The sequence below is a fragment of the Manduca sexta genome, chromosome 23, assembly GCF_014839805.1.
Source record: "Manduca sexta isolate Smith_Timp_Sample1 chromosome 23, JHU_Msex_v1.0, whole genome shotgun sequence".
In the NCBI taxonomy this organism is placed as follows: Eukaryota; Metazoa; Arthropoda; class Insecta; order Lepidoptera; family Sphingidae; genus Manduca; species Manduca sexta.
The window spans coordinates 8526073-8549920 of record NC_051137.1 but is presented as its reverse complement, the minus strand read 5'-3'; the positions used below and the strand labels follow the sequence as shown (position 1 = coordinate 8549920).

At 33.6% G+C, this 23848-nt stretch overlaps 1 protein-coding gene across 1 annotated transcript in view; it reads left to right on the top strand.

The window, feature by feature from the left end:
• The window catches only part of LOC115447139 (trissin receptor), a 105269-nt gene that overhangs the window by 43262 nt on the left and 38159 nt on the right, over window positions 1–23848 (top strand). The window contains 1 exon segment of the mRNA XM_037442049.1: window positions 16498–16779. Within this exon segment, the coding sequence (XP_037297946.1) occupies window positions 16536–16779 (244 nt within the window). The 5' untranslated portion in view covers window positions 16498–16535.

The window sequence follows — 23848 nt, the reverse complement described above, 5'->3', positions numbered from 1 at the left end:
TAACCACGCGCCTTTGACCTTTTATTATTTGTTTGCAAGCGCATCATGAAAAAGTCTCTCATTGGATTTAATATCTAATTAGATACTGGATAATATAAAACTTAGTTCTGAGCAACGTACTATTTATTTCATCAAAATCAACTTATGGACACAAAATACATTCAGTTTGGAGTTTAGTTGTGTACATAAGTTTAAGTTCATGCAGACGAATTCTTTATTAGTTATCCAGTAAATATTTTTTTGTTACAGCTCCTTAGGGATTGATTAAAAAATATCCAATATCCATTCTTAGGAATCAAGATAATTCCGTACTTCTGATAAAACCTTTTTTTGATACCCATTATGTAGACTTTACCAATATTTCCCAAATATGTAAATCTTCAAGGATATGGATATACTATAGAGTTTTAGATTCCCTATATCACATACTTAGGACGAATCTTGTTGATATCCTTACTCAAAGGATGTTTATGCTATTTAAGATAGTATACCTGCCATAACACCTTCTTTTGGCGAAACGTGGGCGGAAGAGAAAGTGGTATTTTGTTTTTAAACCGAGTATAATGTAGGTTACGGAAACTTATACATTATTCCAACGAGGTCTATCTAGCTCTAAATGGATTCAACCGCTGCACCTTTGTAAAGTTCATATAGCTATTATTAAACAGGTAAAGTTGAAAGGTGCAAACGTGTTTTTCGCTACTTATTACTGCATGGTGGAATCCGAAGCGTAGGAAGTTTGTCCGAGATGACATCCGCATTGCAGATTCACTACCTGCAGACTACAGGGAATACCGCAGTAGGTATAGCTGCTTATTAGGTCTACTAAGTATTTAAAAGTTTGTTACATTGCATACCTGTCTGCATTTTATACTTCCAATTGAGATAATAATTCATTATGTCCGTTTAAGAACATAATAATTATTTTAGTAAAAAGTAGTAGTAGTTTATGCGCGCAATCAAAAACCATAAATTAATAATATTTTATTTGTAAGCCAATTAATCCACTTTTATAAAATATGTATATTATCGTTTTATTTTTATTATTGACATAAATAAACAATCCCGTAATACAAATCATATTATTTAATTTCTCAGTTTTTAAAAAATCTCTTTCATGTTCCATCTGTTACTAAATTACCCGATTCTGCGTTAGATTACTTATATACAAATGTATCCAATTAATGGCTTCCATTTTTCACCGCCAACAGATGCGTTTGAAGTCTAAGGGAGGTCGCCCACGCCGATATTTTGCAGCGATGCGGTAGCAACGCAATCGCAAAACGGCTACGATACAGTCGAGCTACTGTCGCTGGCACTCCATCTGCCCCCATGTCGACTATTATGTATCATTACAATCGTAATGCTGTGGCGCTTCAGTAGTGATATTAACGCGATACAAACGTACAGCTGTGTCGATGCAACTTCGATAGATACAGTGATAAATTTGAACGCCAAAGTTACAAGATGGTTTCCGTCGAGACAACATTGATTATTGATCACGTTATATGGATTGTTGTTTTAACGGATAGCTTTGCATATTTGTATCGATATAGTACCAATGCTGTTGCGCGTTTGTAGCAATACATTATTGACGCTGTCGCGCGTTTGTATCGCTTCTGTATTCGTTTCCTAGACGCGCGATAGCAGCGATACAGAAACGCGTCTAGGATACTCACGACAGTATCGTTGTGAAAAGTCGCAGAGGACAACGTATAACGTTATAACAAATATGAGAATAATTAATAATTAAACACGATGAGATCACTTCTGCACATTATTAATAGTAAAAAAGGTGCGCAATGATGCGTCGGACTTATAATTAATTGTAAGTGGATTTGTATTTCTCGGTTCGTTCCAATGTCAGATTTAATGGGAGATTCCGGCTTTTCCCATCGTTGTGGCTAATGGCTACTACTCCGAAAATACAGGACCAAAGTTGACAATGGTAGAAGCTCTGACAGCTATCCAGATTTACTCTGGTTCCGGAGCCGGTACCGTTGTAAATTCAACGAGAAGACTTTAGGACTTTTAGACTATTTGGCCAAATATTAAATTATTAGACATATTTACAGCTTCCAGAGAAACGGTCATCAAACAAATAAATAAATCTGGCGGATTAATATTCAGTAATCAAGTATCACATACTTCCCTATTCTCGTTGTTTCTTTGGAATTTAAGCTCAAGAAAGTTATAAATTCCAAGCACTTGAGGAAGAAAAGATATTTGAATTTCCTTTTGTTATATAAATGTAAATATGGTGTAAATAAAGATTATATAAAGATTTATTTTCATAATGGCGTAGCGAAGGGGGAAGTGGGGGTGGTTTGAACCGAATGACACTCGATGGTGGGTGATACTCGAGGGAGATGACACCCATTGTTAATAATTAATGATTAAAAAATATCGGCATCTGCGACAAAACTCAACATTGAAGTTATATAAATAAGCATATAATAAAATCGGAAAAAGTTTACATTGAATTTCACAAATCAAGACGTTACTGTGAGCGCCTTTGATATCCGTCGGATGCCACGTATGTTAGCTACGCATAAGCCATTGATTTTATATTAAGACATATTTTTGGTATCGCGCAGACACGCTAATTTCTCCCGAGAAACACTACATTATTAAAACATTGACTATTGTTTAAACGAGTATAATCAGATTAATACTTATTTAGTGTTTCTCGGCAGTATCTGCGCGGAGTTTTAATCTAATTCTTATTGAACTCAAAATCTTATATTACTTCTTATCATAATATCTTGCTTCCGTAAGAAATATTTGATTTTCATAATCAAATTTTTTCCATATTTATTGAAAATGGATCGCTATAGTGATTTAGGGGCTTTTGTAGCGAGAAAGGCATTTACGTGCACAAAACCGCGAGCAACATCTAGTATGGCATATAATTAGTATTTGCAATAAAGAGTTTACTTCTTATGGAATTGTTGGCATCGACTCCTGTGGCTAATGGCAGCGTAGGTGTGTGCTAGACAAAACTTCGAGTGAGGTTTTTTAAAACGATTTAGAGGGTTAGAGGTGGAATTGTCAGGTAGGCGGCCCCTCGTAAACACGAGCCAAATCGTTTCTACAAACGTGAAAAGTGAAAACATGTGTTGCGCCGACACCACATTCAAGTGATAACCGAGTGAAAAACGTAGACGACGCGACGTAGGAACATTGAAATCTTTTTTATTTTTTTCCCAATAACTAAGTTCCCCGGCACGAGATGATTTTGTGTCATGTCGTGTGTCTACTTTATATTAGTTCAACAAAATATATTTCAGTTTACTTTATAAAAAATATGTATATTTTTATCCTACTTTCAAAAAAGAGGTTCTGTATTCAGCCCGTATGTATGTTTGTGTGTGTATAATTTGCTCAAAAACTACTGATCCTATTTGGATGAAATTTTCGTTATGAAATGTATATTTCTCAAGAAAGGTTTTAATCTATTATTTTGGGAAAATATAATACTTAAAATCCATAATTATATATAAATCTACGAAACCGCTTATTTTGTTAATTGCACCATAAACTACTTATTGATAGGTTAAAATTACCTACATAATATATTATCATAATTCATATTGTGATACTGTAATCAAAAAAATCGATTCCACCCACCAAGCGATTCAATAATAATTAAGTTGATGTCGCAATGAATTTAAAGTACCTCGTTTTCCATACACAAAATAAACAGCGTTACGCTGTTATTACATGATTTAATACAATAATAAATGTTTTTTGATCTGGTCGTTGTATACCTGTCTGCACTGGGTTCGATTTTCAGTTAGGGCAAATATATTTCTTATTGGTTTGTTGATTCAAAAAACACACCATAGCTGCCTGAAGTGATATTTTCGTGTATTTTTTTGATTGTGACAATCTTTGTAGCATATTAGAGGCACGCGTATAAATAAGCTCAGGGAAACGAGACTGTACAGTTTGTGCTTCTCTTCAAGCCTTCAAGGATCAATACATGAGCTTACGTTTTATCCCAGTTAATACAAAAGCTTGACAACCTAATTGATTTGTTACTTCCTTCATGAAGAAAATGGGTAGTTAAAGCCTGGCTTAACGTTTTTAAATGAAACTTGACAACTTTCTTTATGTGAAAAATGATTTTTATAAAATTAGTATTAGTGTGTATATTGAGTTGGTGAATGGCGTAACTTTTAACTTTACTAACGAACAATGGTAGACTAATATACAATATTTTTAATATTAAATTAAGATGTTTATGATACTTTACAACTCATCATTACTTCAACATAATATTATCATTTCCTAAGTCTCCAGATCCTAGATACATTACTAAGGTGTAAGTTACCTATTTCAATATCTATTTCCTTCGAAATTGCTCTATCAATTCAATCTCGCCCGATATATCACACTTCTAAAGGGAATTTTGTAAAATCTTTTTTAACTGATAACCTCTTGCCAAACTTGTCTATCGAATTTATGTGATTTATAGATAATGGGAATTTATTATTAGACTGGGAACGGTAATTTATTTTTCTTTATGTAAAAAAGTTACTGAAAGATCAACGCAAAAACTAAGCAATTATTATGTCATGAATTAAGGTGGGATTTAACATTAGATATGCTGAATCGAAGATTTTTATATTTTTATTTTCGGCGAGAATCTCTTAATAAGCTTAACAGTCATTATACAACACTGTATTAAAATTTCCACAATTTAATATGTAACAAAAGGATTTTATAAAATTAACCCCCGCTTTGAAGGCCTCGTGCATGGACAAAGATATCTCTTTGCTTGCATACGGGTCTCGACTTGATTGCCTTTCATATTTACATAAAAAACATCGTATCAACCAAATCATAGACTGAAGTACATATCATTTATTTTTAAATTCTTTATTCTTAAATTCTCTTCATAATATGCAGTTCAAAATAATTCTATTGACGGATTTCAAACAATATATCTTATACTAAATAATTTCTTAAAATGTTCATACTACATGCTCATACGAGCACAAACGCATCATACATCACACATTACTTTTGTAGTACTAACTCTGTTATTACACGAGTTCAAAAAACATTATCAATACAATGCAGTTTTATTCACTCATAACTAACCTATTATAGTGTTGACCTAGAATATATAACAAGGTACCTAAAATATAACTAATGATCCTTAAATTTTAATAGAAATAGGAGTTTATGTAATTAGAAAATTTACTAAAGTCTAAAATAGTTTTTTTTTATCGTGAACTTAAGTCTGCCCGGTAACAGCTCAGGGATAATGAGACTTTCAAGCGACTTAAGGTGGTAGCTCAAGGTCCATTTTCATACATTTTGTTTCGGCTTTAATCTGGGTAACTAAACAAGTATTGGCAAGTAAAGAATTTAAATTCACGTCTAGTTAGTGATTAGTTCTCGCAGTTGAAAGAATAATTAATAATCATGGATATTTCTGCCTTTAAAATTTCGTCATATTAAATTTTAAAGGCCGAAATATCCATGATTATTAATTATTTTACATTTTTCTTCAACTGCGAGAACTAATCACTAACTAGACGTGAATTTAAATTCTTTACTTGCCAATACTTGTTTAGTTACCCAGATTAAAGCCGAAACAAAATGTATGAAAATGGACCTTGAGCTACCACCTTAAATGGAAATGGTAACAACGTTATACGTCAATTTAAATTGAGCGAAGGGTAACAGATAAAAAAAACTAAGACAAAGTAATAAATAAATAATAATATCAGTCCTGTATTATATACTGTCCCACTGCTGGGCACGGGCCTCCTTTACTACTAAGAGGGATTAGGCCTTAGTCCACCACGCTAGCCTAGCGCTAGCCTATGCGGATTGGTAGACTTCACACACCTTCGAAATTCCTATAGAGAACTTGTCAGATGTGCAGGTTTCCTTACGATGTTTTCCTTCACCGTTAAAGCAAGCGATAATTCACAAAGAATACACACATAATTTTTAGAAAAGGCAGAGGTGTCTGCCCTTGGGATTTGAACCTGCGGGCATTCGTCTCGGCAGTCCGTTCCACAACCAACTAGGCTATCGCCGCTATTATAGACAAAGTAAATGTCCAAAATATTTATTTATAGGATTACCAGTAAATGTATAACGCTTATCGGCCTAAAGAATCCTGTTCGCTCACAACCGACAAAAGTATTTAGAGCTAAGATATTACGGTCGCAAAATTTCAATGCTTATAAAAAACCAAATGAAATCTATAAAATCGTTGTTTATTTTTGACACTTGTAAGTGGTAGCATAAAGCGGAATCGCTTGGGGCGTCAGTTTCGTAGTGCTCTGGTAAGATGCCTTATTTTTCGTTTAGGACCCCAAGGCCGCTTTTCTTTACTTATTTTTTGAGAAACAAAATGTGTTGATTGTGTAGTATTATTATGTACATTTAATGCATAAATATTTACTAGTTTATGCACACTGCCAATTAAAAGGTAATTTTCTGATAATATTTTCTTAAACATACGTAAAAATCAATCGAGTAATATTTTTTGTTAACTTTAGTACCTGATATATATAAATTGCCTGTCGGTACAGGCGAGTAAATATTCATCCAATAAAGGTTCATATTAATACTAATTTGTACAACACGTTTGGTTTTTATAAATTAAGAAAAATATAGCGGCATTGTGATATCTATCTATTAGTGAAAAATGTATGTACTGAGCTATAAATATTATGTAATAGCGAGACCATTGTCGCATTAATCTGAACCCTAGAGATTGATAGGGCCACATCGGAGCTATGTTGATTTGTAAACATGCTCTTAGCAAAATCAAACATAGAAGCTTACGTTGTTAACCCCAAAAGATTTGACAAAGATGAAGACGATGCACTTACGAATTGTAAAGGTTATGTGCGCCTCATGAGTCTGATACAGCGTGCGACGGTTTACAATTGCAACTATCTCAATTGTTGATAATAATGTATTTTAGTCCAACTACGTGTTTTTAGAATGGATAATTTTCCGAATTTTAGATTCTTTCAATTAAAAAGATGCCGCTATTAATGTATCCTCCCCTTAATTGACACAATAAGGAACATTATTTATTTATTATTGGACATATTCTTAGACATAGTCTCACCAGAAGTTTAGGTTAAATATAAATAACTTTGACTAAATAATGTATTGCGTACCGTCGGTATAACCAAAAACTGTTTGAATTTAGTTTATCAACGGAATCTCTTTACGTAGTAGTTGGTGTCGATGAGGTAGGTAGTAGATATCGGAGAAGCGGGACAACTGTAGCCTTTGGGATTAATCTGTACATAGCTCTGCACGTCCACCATTACGTGTTATTGATAAGAAGAAACAATCGTACATGAAACTGTACAAGCCACTGTCCGAAGTCTTGTACGTGCATGATGTGAGTCGTGTCAGGCTGCCCTGGGTCTTAGCCAAATCTTAGACCAGAGATCAACGTCCAAAGTAACGTTTACAAACGTTACTCAACAAAACAATAGTGTTAGTAAAAATATATTTCTCAATGCTTCTGGCATGACAACCTTCTCAGTTCGTAAGCATGGGATAAAACGCGGCGCTGTGATTGGTTTATATTGTGATACAACTTTAGTCTAATTGGCTGTGAGATAAACAAAGCTAAACAAGACTATGAAATTTGTCAACACATATTCGGGCTCATTATGAGTCCTCATAGTATTGTTTGTGAATACGGTTATACCTGTATTTTGAGATCTGCGATAGTTGCGTCGATTTTATGAAATATTTGCAATCTAAAATTAACTAATGTTTGTTTATATTTTTTGATATTATACACTGTCAAGCGGAGCGACAAATAAATAATATTTATAATTATCTATTATAGTCATAAATAGCTTTTTGAGCTAATTAGAAAAATATACATTTTGATCCCAAAGAATATGCAAAGGTGAAACTAGTTTTTCTACTTTTCGGCATGTGTATTTCGCTCCATGATGTGATAGTAGGCGAAATCATCGCCATTTCGTGCACAAATTTCAAACTCCAGGTCGACACTGAGCTGAGAAACACAATATCACTATGCTCGATCCGGGATTGGTAACCATGACCTCAGGGTGTTAATCATACCGCGCATGCAATGAAATACTGCATTCAGTGGCGGTCACAACTCTCTTTTTGAATGATTATAAATACTATGACTACTACGTTTAAAAATACTTTTACTACATTTGTTGAGCTACAGATCTGTACTTACAAATTATAATTATACTTGCTATCAAAAAAACCTACGCAAATTACGTTTATATGGCCTCGATCAAAACTGAATGTCAAATTAATAATAAAAAATGATTAACGTCCGTCAGGCGTATAGTAACACGTTCTAATTAAACTACATTATCACCCACGTTGAAGATAGTACGAGTATTTCGGCTAAATGATAATATTTCAAAATTAATTTCGTATGAAAATTCGCATTTTACTCATGTGTAAATGATCAAGTGGTTACCGTGAAGTGTTTCAAATTAAATTATGTTACTAACTACAAGCGTCTATAACAGCAGATACAAAAGAGATGGAGTTTAATTAATATCTTTTTCCAAACGATTTCCCGTCTGATATAACTTGTTTTCACTCGAGCCACATATTACCATTAATGTTTTAAATCCCTATATTAAAAATGCAAACTAGAGAAGTTGTAGTTTAAGGCGATACCTCAAGGTCCATTTTCATACATTTTGTTTCACCTTTAATCTGGGTAACTAAACAAGTATTGGCAAGTAAAGAATTTAAATTCACGTCTAGTTAGTGATTAGTTCTCGCAGTTGAAAGAAAAATGTAAAAATAATTAATAATCGTGGATATTTCTGCCTTTAAAATTTCGTCATATTAAATTTTAAAGGCCGAAATATCCATGATTATTAATTATTTTTACGTTTTTCTTTCAACTGCGAGAACTAATCACTAACTAGACGTGAATTTAAATTCTTTACTTGCCAACACTTGTTTAGTTACCCAGATTAAAGCCGAAACAAAATGTATGAAAATGGACCTTGAGGTATCGCCTTAAACAGTGTTTCTAATATTTGGCTTTTCGAAGCTACGTTAGTTTTGTTCGTGTATTTATGTAATTAATTAAAACAATCATAGAACTACTTTCTAAAATTTTATTGTACGAATATTAGATTTCATTTTTTTGTACTGATACCTACCAGAAAATATTAGTATACAAACAGAAATAAAGCTGTCTAAGGGCACCGTGAATCACCCCTGTGTCTTTACTACAATTTTGTAATTTGTGATTTGTTATTGTTTTTAATAAACAAATCAAATGACATTGATTCAGATCTTTCTCATAGTTGTATGACAATATTTATTTATTCGTGTATTTCTTCATATCATAAATCAAATCACAGGGACGTGCCAAAAGCACAGGTTACGTATGTATCCTTTATTGATACATATTTTGATAGGTACATACAAATACAATTCCTTCCAGCAATCTTACGAAAAATTTGCTAAAAATTCAGGGACACAACGAAACTTAGTTTACCTGTCTCGTCTCGATTTTCGTCCGGTATCTTTTCGTAGCCAATTGAGCGTAATTTATCCGATTTTCGTGACCTGTCGAAGGCCACTTGACTTAATACTCTCTCAGAGAGACAACAATGATTTTTGAACTGTCCACGACCGTAGTTACACTACAGGATCTTAGCAATTGATCCCAGATTACTGCGACGACTATCGTAGATGTCCACGAGGAATATTGTCATTATATACAAAGAATATCGTGAATGAATTCAATTCGAGGACAGCGGTACTTGCATCTCAGTAATTTTATTGTCGTGTTGTGAGTTAGTTTGTGATTTTGTTTCGTTCATAGTTACAAATATCAAGTGCATTTCAAAACGTATGTACATTTTAGCATTAGATATAAATGTCACAAAATATTAATTAGTTGCTGCGGTTGTTGAAAAAAGTATATTGCCTTTATGTTATCTCTACCAATTTATGTTTCGTTTTCCTTAATTCAACTATCTCAGTTACTCTACGGCTTTTAGATGAAGTCGGAAATCTCATTAAAATAAATTCTCGCTTGCGGAATACTCGTATATTCCAAGCGTAAAGCATATTTGGGCTGGTATTCTTAAAAGGGTGTTGCGGATCGTTCCGGAGGTTGATGTATCAAAGAAAAATTTTATAAAAGATATTTTTTTAACAATTTTTTAAACTTAAATACGTGAAGCTACGGATATGGTATAGCACGCTATATATATAAATAATATTTAATATTAATATTATTCGGCTGAATTTCGAAAATATTTCACATCCATTTTGGACTTAATAATAAAAACAACTGAGTCGTGAGGTAGTTTAGAACTTACAAAACATTTTAAAATTACCACTAAGTTAATGAGAAGTGTTCCTTCTATATTCTCTCAACTCTCAAATAATTTGCCGTAACAATTAGTAAAATAACAGTAATGAATTAAAATCGTGATTAATAATGGTTGTTGCTGAAGAGGAAGCTTGATTGAAAGTTAATTATTGTTCACACCCGATCGCAGGACCAACGTATAGAGACCCAGTGTTCATCGATTATTAGAGACCTAATTTATTTACAATATGAATGTGCTTTTTTTTAGTTTTATTTCAATGAATGTGCTGCCTCGGCACGAACAGTACCACTGTGCCGATTTTTTTAACATATATTAACGGACTACCATTGCGTTTTATATACAGGGTCATTTTAACATGCGTTACAAAATGAAACTACATACTCGTCTTCACCTTTGCTGACATTGTGCCATCATCAAAATCACCCATTAGTAACGAATATTTTCACCAAAAATCCTGGTTTTAGTTTTCTGATTTTTTGTTGATCATTTTGTAGTTTAATGCGAATATGGCGTGTGCGTGGGTATATTTCTGACTGAAAGTATAATGTTGCCGCTGCGACGAATTATCTTAGAGTAGAAGTAATGGCATTAGGGCGCGTAAAGTTAAAATTATTTTTTATTAATATTTATTTTATTCGAAACTTACACTTTTTTATTTAACATCTACGATTCATGTAACTTATTGTAAAATGTTATTTTCAAGTAGATAAATATGTGGTTTCATTTAGTAACGCAATAACAAAATGACCCTGTCGAGCAAATATTTCTGGAGACGAAAATACTTCATTTCCGATCCATTATTTAGCTGCTATTGTGATTACGGACGACGGATACTATTGAATATTAAGTGACCTAATTGCTCGTTTGCCGATTTTTGCTATAAATTATGCATCTTGTGTGCCATTGCGTGGATTCATAGTTCTTCAGATCTAGTAAATTTTAATGAAAATTAACTTTGTAGATAAATTTCGCTACTGCAGCTAGACCATTGAATCTTCTGTCGTAGATTTTTTTACTCACATACCTAGGAATAATTAGCTTGTTGAACTTTATTCCTATTTAGAGCCAGCGCTTTATAGTTGGTTTAAAAATATAATTTTCGATGTTACAGCTACAACGCAGAGTTACAACGATTTTTTTGTAAAAAAGGGGCAACATAATTGCATGCTGAAGTTTAAATTTTCAATAGCTTTGAGAGTCAAGCACTCTCACTTAAACAAAGCCCGCTTGACAATACCACGATACCCTAACCATTGTGAAGAAAAAAAAATACCTTCGTGTCAATATAATCGATGGGTAGAGTGAAGCACATTGTATGATGTATCTAAATATCATTTAGTAGCTTCAATTTGTATTGAACTTACTTTAATTGAGGATGTCTAAACAGTTATAATACATATATACAGTCGTACTTATAAACGTGTTTTTGCGTTAAGGTGATTAAGAATTGCTTATATAGCTGTCTAAAACATCACCGGTTTCCTAGTTGAAACCTTATTAAGAGGCAAGATGGCGAGTTTTGACTTACAGCTGATCGAGTAAATCTGTATTTTAACTAAGCATAGCTTTGCGATTTATTTATAAGTACCTAAAACAGATAATATAGTACACATATGTATATGCACATTAATTATAATATACTAGCGCACTACATAATTGTTAGACATAAGAATTTTACTAAGATATTAACGTGAACCTAATTATTAAACGTTTAGGTATACCTAATTCTCGGGGGCTAGCTGTTACGTAAGCTATGGCAGTTTAGACACGGGTCTCAGTAACTTACTAACATTTAACTGGAGTTTGCTAAGTCACTCGACAGTAAAAAGTTATGCTAACTGTTACTACTATTTCATTATCACGCTACGCTATTACTATTTTATTATCACGTAACTCTATTGAGTGCACCCGCTGAAGCGTTTGATTTTTGCACTGAGTATTAGTAAGGTTATGTTTAAAATAATATTATGAGGACTTTTTGTTGTAAATATGGTATATGTTCTTAGTAATTAAATAAAGTTAGTAAAAAGATGTTATTGACACGAGTGTTTATTTCGGACTAAAGAGAAGTAACTATGGCAAACAAAATACAATTAGTTCTAAAAATAGAACATATAAAAAATAATAAGTCACGACGAAGGTTACAATCTCCAACAGCCGCCCTTAATCGCAGTTGTGACAGAAACAAAACAAATAAAATAATTAAGTTTCTAAACCTAAGTTAACTACACATCGTTTGTGTGCTAGAGGTCCGAGGGCCTTCGTTAGTACATCAGCAGGCATATCGTTACTTTTTATATATTCTAACTTAACAATATTATTAGATACCTTTTCCCTAATAAAGTGAAACCTAGTATCTATATGCTTCGTCCTGCTGTGGTGTACAGGATTTCGAACAAGATTAATGGCACTTTGGCTGTCAGAAGCTAAGTTAACTGAACAAAGTATACCTGTTATCTCGTATATAAACCGACGTAAGTAACACGCTTCCTTCGTGGCAGACGCTAATGCCATATATTCTGACTCGGCCGAACTTAACGCAACAGTAGGTTGCTTCTTGGATTCCCATGATACTGGACCTCCACTTAACTTGTAAACATAACCGGTGTATGACCTTCTGTCGATTGGACAGTTTGCCCAGTCTGCGTCACAAAAACCCTTTAAATGGTTCTTCATTCTTATGACTTGACCATCCGTTCTTCTTGCCATATTATTTTAAACTAATGGAGTATCCACGGTCTTACACTCCTTCATATTAAACTTTTCTAATATAGAAAGAATATAATTCAGAGATCTTTTAATGAAAAATATCTCGACAAATCTTCTCAAAAATTCAAATTCTTGACAGTGTCAAATGTCAAATTAGATTTAAAGAAGACTATTATGTCATCAACAAAATTCCCAATATCTAAGTTCTTTACCATAGAGTTTGGTAGTTTAATTTTGTAAATCCATTTACATGGCATAACCTTTTTTTTAGGCTTATCTACTAAATTCCATGTATGGAGTTTCATTAAAGAACTATACTCACCAGCCATATTATGGTGCCACTTATCAGCATCATCGGCATGAGTAGCTTCGTAATATGTCGTAGGTTCATTAGAATCTACCATTGACGTATTGTAAGCTTTATAAAAATTTGTTGGTTTTCTGTCTCTGGAAGGGTATCTGCGCTCAGGGTGCGATTCCTGTTCCAAATTCGCTGTCACTTCTTCCACACTAGGCAGCCTTAAGTCACTGAGAGACTCTCGCTCTTCCAGAGTCACTGACTCTTTTGTACTTTCTAGATTTACTGGTAAAGTTGCTTCAGCCGCCGGGCTGATACTCTCATCACAGTCATAGAATTGACAGTCATGATCAAACTCAGACTCAATCTCTTTTTGCTCATCAAATAACAATATAGATTTTGACTGTGCGACAGATTGCTTCTGCTTTAGCGCTGTAAAGCAATTTTCAAAAAAGGTTGCATCTCTGGATATAATAACTTTTCGTGGGTTAGCAGGGTCCCTAAAAATATAAGTGCCTGGATTTTCAGAATAACCGACGAAAATTGCTTCCTGTGCCTTGACATCTAATTTCTTCCTGTGACACGAAGGTATATGGACTAGAGCTCTACAACCAAATACTTTTAGATGGCTAAGATCACCTTTTCGTCCATACCATTTGTCATAAGGAATTTGTCCACCTAAGGCTCGATGAGGAGACCTATTCTTAAGGTAAATGGCAACTTGGAATGCATCTTCCCAGAATGCTTTCGGTAGTGAACTTTCAGCTAGCAACGTTCTTGCCTTTTCTGTAACCGAACGATGGGTGCGTTCCGCTACTCCAACTTGCTGAGGACTATAAGGCGTCGTTGTTTGATGTTCTATACCTTTTGAAGCAAGATAATCAACAAACTCTTTATTCACGAACTCCTTACCTTCATCAGTCCTAATTGCTTTAATTGTTTTATCTAACTGATTTTCAACAAAACGTTGAAACACACAAAATATATCTTTGACTTCTGTTTTTGAAGAAATAAAATAAGCAAACACTTTTCGCGTATAATCGTCTACTATTGTCAACATATATCTATTTCCTTGAAAAGAAGTTGTAGACATCGGTCCCATCAAATCCATATGGATCAGTTCCAAAGGGGAAGTAGCCCTATTAAACGCTAACCTTTTGAAAGGTTTTCTTGCTTGTTTACCTTCCACGCAAGCGATACAACTAGTTTTATCTACTCCTGTATACTTTATACCTACCTTGTGATTTTTCAGTTGGTTCATGCCTATACGACACAAATGTCCTAACCTCTTATGCCAAATTTGATAACTATCCTGACAGCCAGAGTGCACATCTTGTGTCAAAAAATTATCCGCAACATTCTCGGAAACATTTACAGTACCATCTAAAACGTACAGTCCACCACAGGGCGAGGCATGAGCAACAGATTCACCTGTAAAATTAAAAGTATCAGATTTATAAAAGTTACATCCATTTTTATCAAAAACACAAATAAAACCCTTTTCAACAGTTTTATATACAGATAACAAACTAGCTTTCAAATCTGGTATATAAGCAACATCACTAATGTTGTTGACCACGTTCTCGGGCGTGTTTATTGAAATATTTCCAATTCCGCAGCACTTAATCTGTTCTCCATTTGCGACAGTAACAGTACCTTGATTCTGTATCGAGATATTCTGAAAACAGTCCCGTCTAGAAGTCATGTGTCTAGTACAACCTGAATCTACATAAATTATGTCCTTTCTTGGGTTTCCAGAAGTATTAAGACTTGTAAATATCGTATCATTGGTATTTACCGCATTGCCTTTCTCCTTCTTGTTTCTCTGTAGACAGTCTGGTCTCTTATGTCCAGGTGTCTTGCACTCATAACAAACTATATTCTTCTTCATTGACTTAGGCTTCTTCTTCGCATGAAAGACAGAGTCTAATGACGTAGCCACATCTTTGGACATTTCATTAAGCAGTTTTGTTTTCACCAACTCTGTAGTCACGTCTACATTGCAATTTTCTAAAGCCATAATGAGAGGTTCATACCTTGGAGTTAGACCTCCCAAAAGTATTGCAGCAATAGACTTGTCCTCTATGACTACATCAATATCCGCAAGATCCTGTGCGGTTGACATAACTGCGTTAATATATAGTTCAATATTTTTGAACTCTGATAGACTCAACCTGTACAGTCTACGCTCCAAAAATAATCTTCGTCCTATACCCTTATCTTCAAAGGCTTTTTGCAAACAAGTCCATGCCTCAGATGCAGTTTTCGCACATCTTATATGGGTTATCGCTGCACCTTCTACTGATAAGCATATCTTTGCTAATGCCTTTGCGTCTTTGCGTACCTTTGTAGAGGCAGGGGTTGTGTCTCCATCTCGGTATCCACTAATTGTTTCCCATAAATCCTCATGGATAAGGTAATTTCGCATCTTGAACTTCCAAGTCGGATATCCATCTTTTATCCTCAAACAAGGAAATGGAAAAGATGTGATCGACGCAGGGAATTTTTCATACTCGAAACATCTCCAGATTCATGTGACATTTTCAGACTATTACTATTTCCTAGTCACACAAAAAATATATACAACTTTATTTTACCAAATAACGTAAAAAAAAACTAAGAACTAAGCTTTCGTGCTGATAACGTGTTGTAAATATGGTATATGTTCTTAGTAATTAAATAAAGTTAGTAAAAAGATGTTATTGACACGAGTGTTTATTTCGGACTAAAGAGAAGTAACTATGGCAAACAAAATACAATTAGTTCTAAAAATAGAACATATAAAAAATAATAAGTCACGACGAAGGTTACAATCTCCAACACTTTTTATTTTTTTACCATAATTCAACGAATTTATAACAATGATCACTAACTGTATATTAATCTTTGGCAAAAATGAGACACACTTGCCGTTGACCTGATGGTAAGCGATACGACCGCCCATAAACAGTAAAAACACAAACAAAGTATTGTTTAGTATTCCACTGCACTCGCCATCCTGTGGCATGAGATGTTAATTCTCATTATGTCCAGCAGTTACACTGGCTACAATATTTTCCCGGAAATTAAAAAAAAAACTACACAGAAGCTAACCTTTACAATATAAAGAATTAATATCGTTTGTTCCAGATGACCGACCGGCAATTTTACAAAATAAAGAATGAACCATGATCGACGCCGCAGACGAAAATATGCACGGTATTAAACCGTTTATAGACGCAGATGTTAAACAAAACGTATTGGAGGGCACGCTCAACAAGTCACAATCTGGATATATAGAATTATCAAACTCCTCTAGTGTAAATGAAACCATCTACCCATTTGACGATGAGGAATTCATATTTGATAGAACTGATGTCAGAGCTATTTTTATTACTTTATACACTATTGTCTTCTGTTGCTGTTTTTTCGGTAAGTATGCGATTTCGTAAACGTGTTTGTAAATGTTATAACTAGCCGGTGATTTGTTTGAAATCTGCTTAAACAGTTTTTCCGACGAGAATTTTTCAGCAAAGTACTCAATGTTTTACATTTTTCGTGTTAGCATAGTTTTGTTGATCATTCAATGGATTTAAAGATTTGATTTAGATCTAGTCCTTCATTCTTCTACCTGACTATGATAAAAATAATGACTTCTAAAGAGGAGTACATAATTTTTTTGATTTGATAATTTATCAAAAACTCTGGTGTGTGAAGCGAGTGACGTTTAGTCATAGTCGTTTTCAGTAAAAGATCTTAAATTGGATCTCCAATTCGATCCCCAAAATTAAACAATTAATATAAGTAATTTAAAAGCATGTAAAACTAATTTGTTCTCATTGGTCCGATTTCGCGTTGAATCGAAAAAAGCTATTAAAATCGTTTATTGAAAGATAAATGTTATCTCAGAACAAGCGATCTACGTTTGAAATTATACTTATTTCCGATTGCTTGTGGGTACATAATCAATTAATTAATTAAAGTTTATTCTCCGCTACCAAAGCTATATAATTCGAGAACACTCTTATAAAAAAATAGACCACATCTTAAAGTCACTGCGCAAAGTTTGAAAATTCAATTGTGTTAACATTTCTGGACACGATTCTAAGGGACGTTAATTAAGTTCCTATTTCCACTTAATTGTTCGTGTTCTCGGGGGTACTTGTTAAACAAAAACTATTTTAACCTAAACTTAAAACCAAGTGTAGATAAGTTATCCTACTATTTATTTTAGGGTACATATATAAACATTACTCATATTTGAGAGAAGCATAAGATGATTTTTTTAAATTGGTACCAAAATACTATATGTAATAGCAGTGACTGTTTATTTGAACCTATAAGATCTTATACATAGGCCTCATTGTGTGTATAAAATGCATGATAAGAACAGCATAATTGAGTTAAACAGACTGACTAAAAATATGTCGCCTGGGAAATGTTATAGCGTGCCGCGTAGGTCTGTTCAGAAACTATAGCATAACGTTGAATTCTGACCCGCGTACATAATGTATGGGAAAAGTCAAAATAAATTGCGCCGTGTAGGTTCAAGCTCTTGCCTAATGGTAACCCTGTGCAAGTGACCGAGGATAACGCCTTGACCTACCTATGTCATGCATCATAAATATTCAAGATATTGATCGTACTTAACATACATGAGTTTATGATTAAATCCGTAATTTAATTTTAAAGCGTCAATGGCTTTATTGCATTTCTACCTCAATTACCTCTCATATGGATTTTATTAATAAACCAGGCAAATATTGTACCGTAATAATTAGTTTAAAAGTGTATGAGCTGAATTACGTCATAAGTTTATTATGCATTATTAACTAAACGTAAATACCAATAAAGCAGGAAGGTGGAACCACTGATTACATTTTACAAGCTTTTATTTAACTTGCAGTGTTTGTATATATGTAATATGTATGTGAGGGTCGAATCTTACAACTGAATTTTAAAGCAGTTATCCTTAACTGATTGAGATGAAACTATGCGTACACGTTTAGTTTGGATGACAATGCATGGTTACGTAAGCGACGTCATTACAAATCTAATATGGCGGACGGCCCAAAAAGATGGACTAGTTAGTTTTGGTGCGCGCCTATGATATGGATATCAAATGAAAGTATTTAAAATTAAATAAACAGAGATTTGTATACGACCATTCGGAGAAGATATTCTACTGTCCGGCTAAACGGTAAAAGTTAGGAGACTCGTGTTTTAACTAATATCAAACTAAACCCTAAGCAAATTCTAGCGGTGATGATAAAAAACTAAACGGTGAAGGACAAGATGGCTGCCATAGCAATTTTAAAGTTATAATTCGGCGTAGATTAGGGATAGTTTGGTGATACTCGAACAATTGTAGGCACCCACAGGGGTTATTAACTATTGGCGATATAAAAACTCATGTTGGCGGTTCCAAGATGGCGCCCAAAAAATTAAATGTATGAATGAGATAGTAAATAATTCCTAATAGAGCCTGTGTAAAAGTAAAAAGCAAATTAAATATTTGTAGGTGACACTGACCAAAGATTAAATGAAAGGGTGAAATGTAAAACGAGCCAAACCTCGAAGCAAATACTACTGAATATGCACGTCCAACATCGTGCCCACTTTCGCTTAGTGCGAGGTTTTGTTCGCGACAGCGGCCGCGTTTGAATCTAGGTTAGACGGAAAGGGATAGAGTGCTAGGTATCCAAGGATCCAAAACGTTTCGGTTCAAACAGGATGTTTCTAGATATTTCCCGAGCTCTATATTGATATTATTGATTACTAAAGTCTTATTGAAATTGTATGTGGAATAGCCGATTGAGTAAAACGGCTGAATGTATTGAATTGGTTATATTTATAAATTCTTCTTAATTAATCAATAGTTGTTTATCAACTTTTCATTATCTGGATCTAGATACTAGTTCCAAACTGAATGGCCTAGAAATCGGTTTAGAGGTTTTTTGATTCCGTATTTCACGTGTTTTAAAATTATTTGTTGTATTTATCTTAAGAAGACCAGAGATTAAAATATTTAAATTTCTGACATGAAATTGGCACAGTGTTTAATTATCTTTCCCTATCATGCTTCTTACGTATATTGGTCAAAAAAATTAGTATCCCGTATTGATCCCTATTCCCTAGGGTTCAAGACATTTTCAAACCAAATTTTATTTAAAAAGGCTCATTGTTTTGCTTTTTCCTCTTTCAGCCATTATTATTGCTTCGTTGTTTGAATGGTGCTTACCTTATACCTATTATTAATTTCTGTAAAAGTTATTAAATTAACTAAACTCAACATAACGCAAAATACTCTACTTTCAAAAAACAAACAAGGAATATTGTTGGCAATTTGTGATGTTAGAGATAGCAGTTTATATAAAGAATGTAGAAGTAATATTCCCACAAGCCTACTTCGAGCGTGTTTATGGGAAAATAGGTGTACAGTTCTCGGATGGCTGCCTACGATGCCAAAAAATCTTCATGTATTGCGTGTGGCGTAATATCGATCCATCTGGCATTTATTGTCTCAAATAGCTTTAGTTATATTATTCCGAGGTCTCAAACTTTATGTGTGCGCTCATCTATGACTATCCAGTCAACTGTCACGGATTTGACCCTGTTATGAGATTTTTGAGACTGAATTCCATATTAAGAGATGTTTCTAATATTTTTATTAGAATAGCTTTCGTTGGTTTTAATGAAGTTGTTAATGTATTAGAGAAATTTGATGGAAGCTCAGTCACTTTTACACTTATGAATGTTTATTAGCGATGGCAATACGATATTTTTATTACTCAATATTATTTCAACGGTTAACAGGGAATATTAAATGAATCTCAGATAAAATAAACATATCAAATGGTCGTAATAGCATCTGATATCTGACACGTTATAACTTCTCTGAAATTATCGTCTTCTACTTTCACTGATGATTAAGAAGTAACATTGTAATAAATCAATTTAATGGATATTGAAAGGACATGAAATATTGTGCACAATATACATTGCGTACGTATCCACGAGCGGGTATATTAAATAGTCTAAACAAAAACACTTTATAGACATTTGAATCAGACCTATAACCATTCTTCGTAAAGCTATTCTTGAGAGACACTTTTGTCCAAAACTTACCAGACTTCAAAGCCGCTCCAATGGACATTTTGTATTGAATTGTACATAAGTGTTTACGTATTGGATATATTGAATTCTTATGCGAACAAAAGAAAGTAAAACTATATCGTTTATTTATTTTAACAATAGAGATTATTTTGTAATATTTTTCAAATAATTCTATAGTATTTTTTGTTTGCGACTCCGCCTCCGGAAAAGTCTGTTCTCGAGATAAAAAATAGCATAAAGCAGTTAGGGATAATGCAGCTTCCTTTTAATTGAGAATTTTCAGAATGGGACCACTTGTTCCAGATAACCGCGTTAAAAAAAATACAAGCAATATCTTCAGGATTTTATAATGTAGAATGTATGAGACATTATAATAAAATAAGCTTAACCTTTAGTAAGATACAGAATGAATTATAGTGACGGGACAACAGCGGCAGCTAACTTAATTGCTGTAATTATAAAAACACTTTCTTAGGAGCCCGTCCATTACTTTGGAAAATATATATTCTGTATTCACAGATTATGAAAAAAAATACTGTGAGCAAGCAATTAAGGTTTTAAACATAAACTTTTTTGATGCGAATCGGTCTTGTTATAAGGTTTAGAAGACTCTGTAGAACCATGAGAGTATTGAGTACTTGTAAGGTCCGTAATAGCAAAAACCTCACTCCGTACAATTAGTAGTAAATGCGACCCTAATTTTAAACATAATAAACTTTGTAATCCTGGTCGATTAATCACGAAATATCGGTAGGAATTCATTCAGGAACTGAAAAATGCACAAAACTTAATTGTTGGGTATGTTAAAAAGTTCGCATGAATTCTGACCTACTTATCGTCGAGACAGTAAGTAGCTTAGACCGACGCGTCGGTACAAAAAATGAAAGTTGTGGAAAACACGATTGTGGGGAATTATGAGTTCTCATTATTGAGTTCTGATATTGAATTTTCTTTGTAATGTCTCCACTTGACTCTCAAAAGTTTGCGAATTGGTTCAGAAGTGGTTAATTAATAAATCTATATTGGTCACCAAAGTAACATTATTACAATCACTAAAAGTATGTGGGGTGATCGCGATACAATTTACTTATGGGCGTCATGTGGCGCGTGACGGGGAACGACTTACGACCGCTGCACTGGCCCGTGCGCATACGCGCAGCTACAAAACGTTAATTCAAACAAATACAAATTCTATGAAATACATGGTGTTACCTACACAATAATTGTTACTGTGACATTTTCATTATCTGAATACGTTTCCATTCGTTTTGTAGACTTAGCGAACCCGGAATACAATGTTAAATACATAAAATGTCTGGAGAAAGTTTTTACAATTTTTGACCTTATAAGTACTAAAATCTCTGGTGGTTTCATAAAGTCTTGATCCTTAGTAGCAACAGGTTCAATTGGCATAAAAAATATTTGCTTAAATTTCCTAATATCTCATGATTTAATATATTTTTCAAGATCTGTAATTACAGGTCTTAATGTCTTCGAAAATAATGGACAGTATCTCAAGAATATTTTCTTGTATCTCCTACGGTTAAGATAGCTAACGTTGCTGTCCCATCTCAAAAATCCACTCTGTATAAATGAAGAGTTTACAAATAGCTCTATTCTTTTTGTCCGCTCGCGATTAATAAACGTATGATTATCCCAGTATGTTTGTATGATTTGAGAGCTTTAAGGTCGTTTTCTACGGTTTTCTAAAGACATTTCTTAAGAGAAGACGATAGCTTTATTTTTAAGACAAAACTATTGTCACACACCACAATGCATGGTATCATTTTATTATATATACTTACAAGTTTGCGTCTTGTCTCTTTTAAAAAGATCACATTTGAAACAGCTATTCGTACAAATCTTAATTTTGTTTCAGACTCCGATGATCTTATTGCTTATTGAATTAAGTAGCTCTCTCTGAATAAATTCACACGAATATATTAATAATTTTATCCCTTTCGCTGCGAAAATGGCGTCTGGATAATTTTTGGAGGTATTGGCTACTTCTATAGTCGTAGTATTCTTTGAAATTATTATATTTTTGATACTTATTACGGGATATGACATAGAGTAGAACGGCTTTACGTAATACCTATATAACTGTTTTAAGGTGTGTTTTAATCGCTAAAGTCTATAAAGAAAATGAATCATTTCACTCATATTTCACTGGAATTTTGAACAAATACCCTATAATAAATTATCTAACATAGATATGCTAGATAATTTATTATAATTCATCATATTATCAATGTGAACTAGATAGTTCACATTATTACATATATAAGCTAATATTGGTCATATAAAAGACGATTTCTTTTAAAAATAGTCTAGCTTTTAGTTGAAATGGAATATCACGGTTAGGGTGTTATTGAAACGTAGAATTTTCTACCACTTATCTATTTCGTGGAGGCTAAGTAGGAAATTTATACATTTTATTTGCGAAAAATGTGTTTTCAACATGTCCTTTGTCAAATACAGTGAAAATATATATAGGTTTGCATTACGTTTCACTGAATTGAGATGAATATAATTTTTTGAAAAACCTTTATTAGTTTTCCTGGCACGTAACGGTTCAATATACTTTTTTAACAACTAACAAGATGAAAATAGCTACGAGTCGAACTTAGACATCGTTCATTTAATGTTGCTAGTAACTTTTTGCTGAATTTGTAATCCTCCCACGCTATTTCTATTATAACGAGATTTTATGGCATTACATTTTTTTTTCTGCGGGCACGACTAAGTGACCCCGCTACACTGGATGGTATGTGGAGTGGGCTCCAATAGAATGTCAACTGACGAGAGAGGTTTGCCCACGGCAGTCGACATAATTATGCCGGCCTGTTGGTAGCGGATATACACAGGCAGATCCCGGAACGCGACACACTTACTTGGCCCACAATGGCGGGTTTTAACATCTAATGTACGGTAGTCACTATCCGGGTGGACATAAAATATATCCTACCACGAGCAAAACTATTCTAAATTTTCTACATAAATTCTTGCATAATGACATCGATAATCCAGATATTTTAAATAAACTTTGCTTCAATGTACCTCGTAGACCCCCACGTCATCCGGTCCCACTATTCAGTATTAAAAAATATAGAACTAACCTTGGTAGAAATGCTCCTATCTCACGCATAGCTGCATTATATAATACATATGCCAGCAAATTATCAGATTTAGATCTATTGACCAATTGTACTCGCACATTCTGTAGAAACCTTAATAAAATAGTCTAAATAATGATATTATATAAAATAATATATAAAATAATTTATGTTAATTCTACAACTTAAATTGTGTATAACTATAATATATGTATTCATACCAACTCCAAAAATACTTTCTAATATAAAACAAAGGCCGATTCATTTGT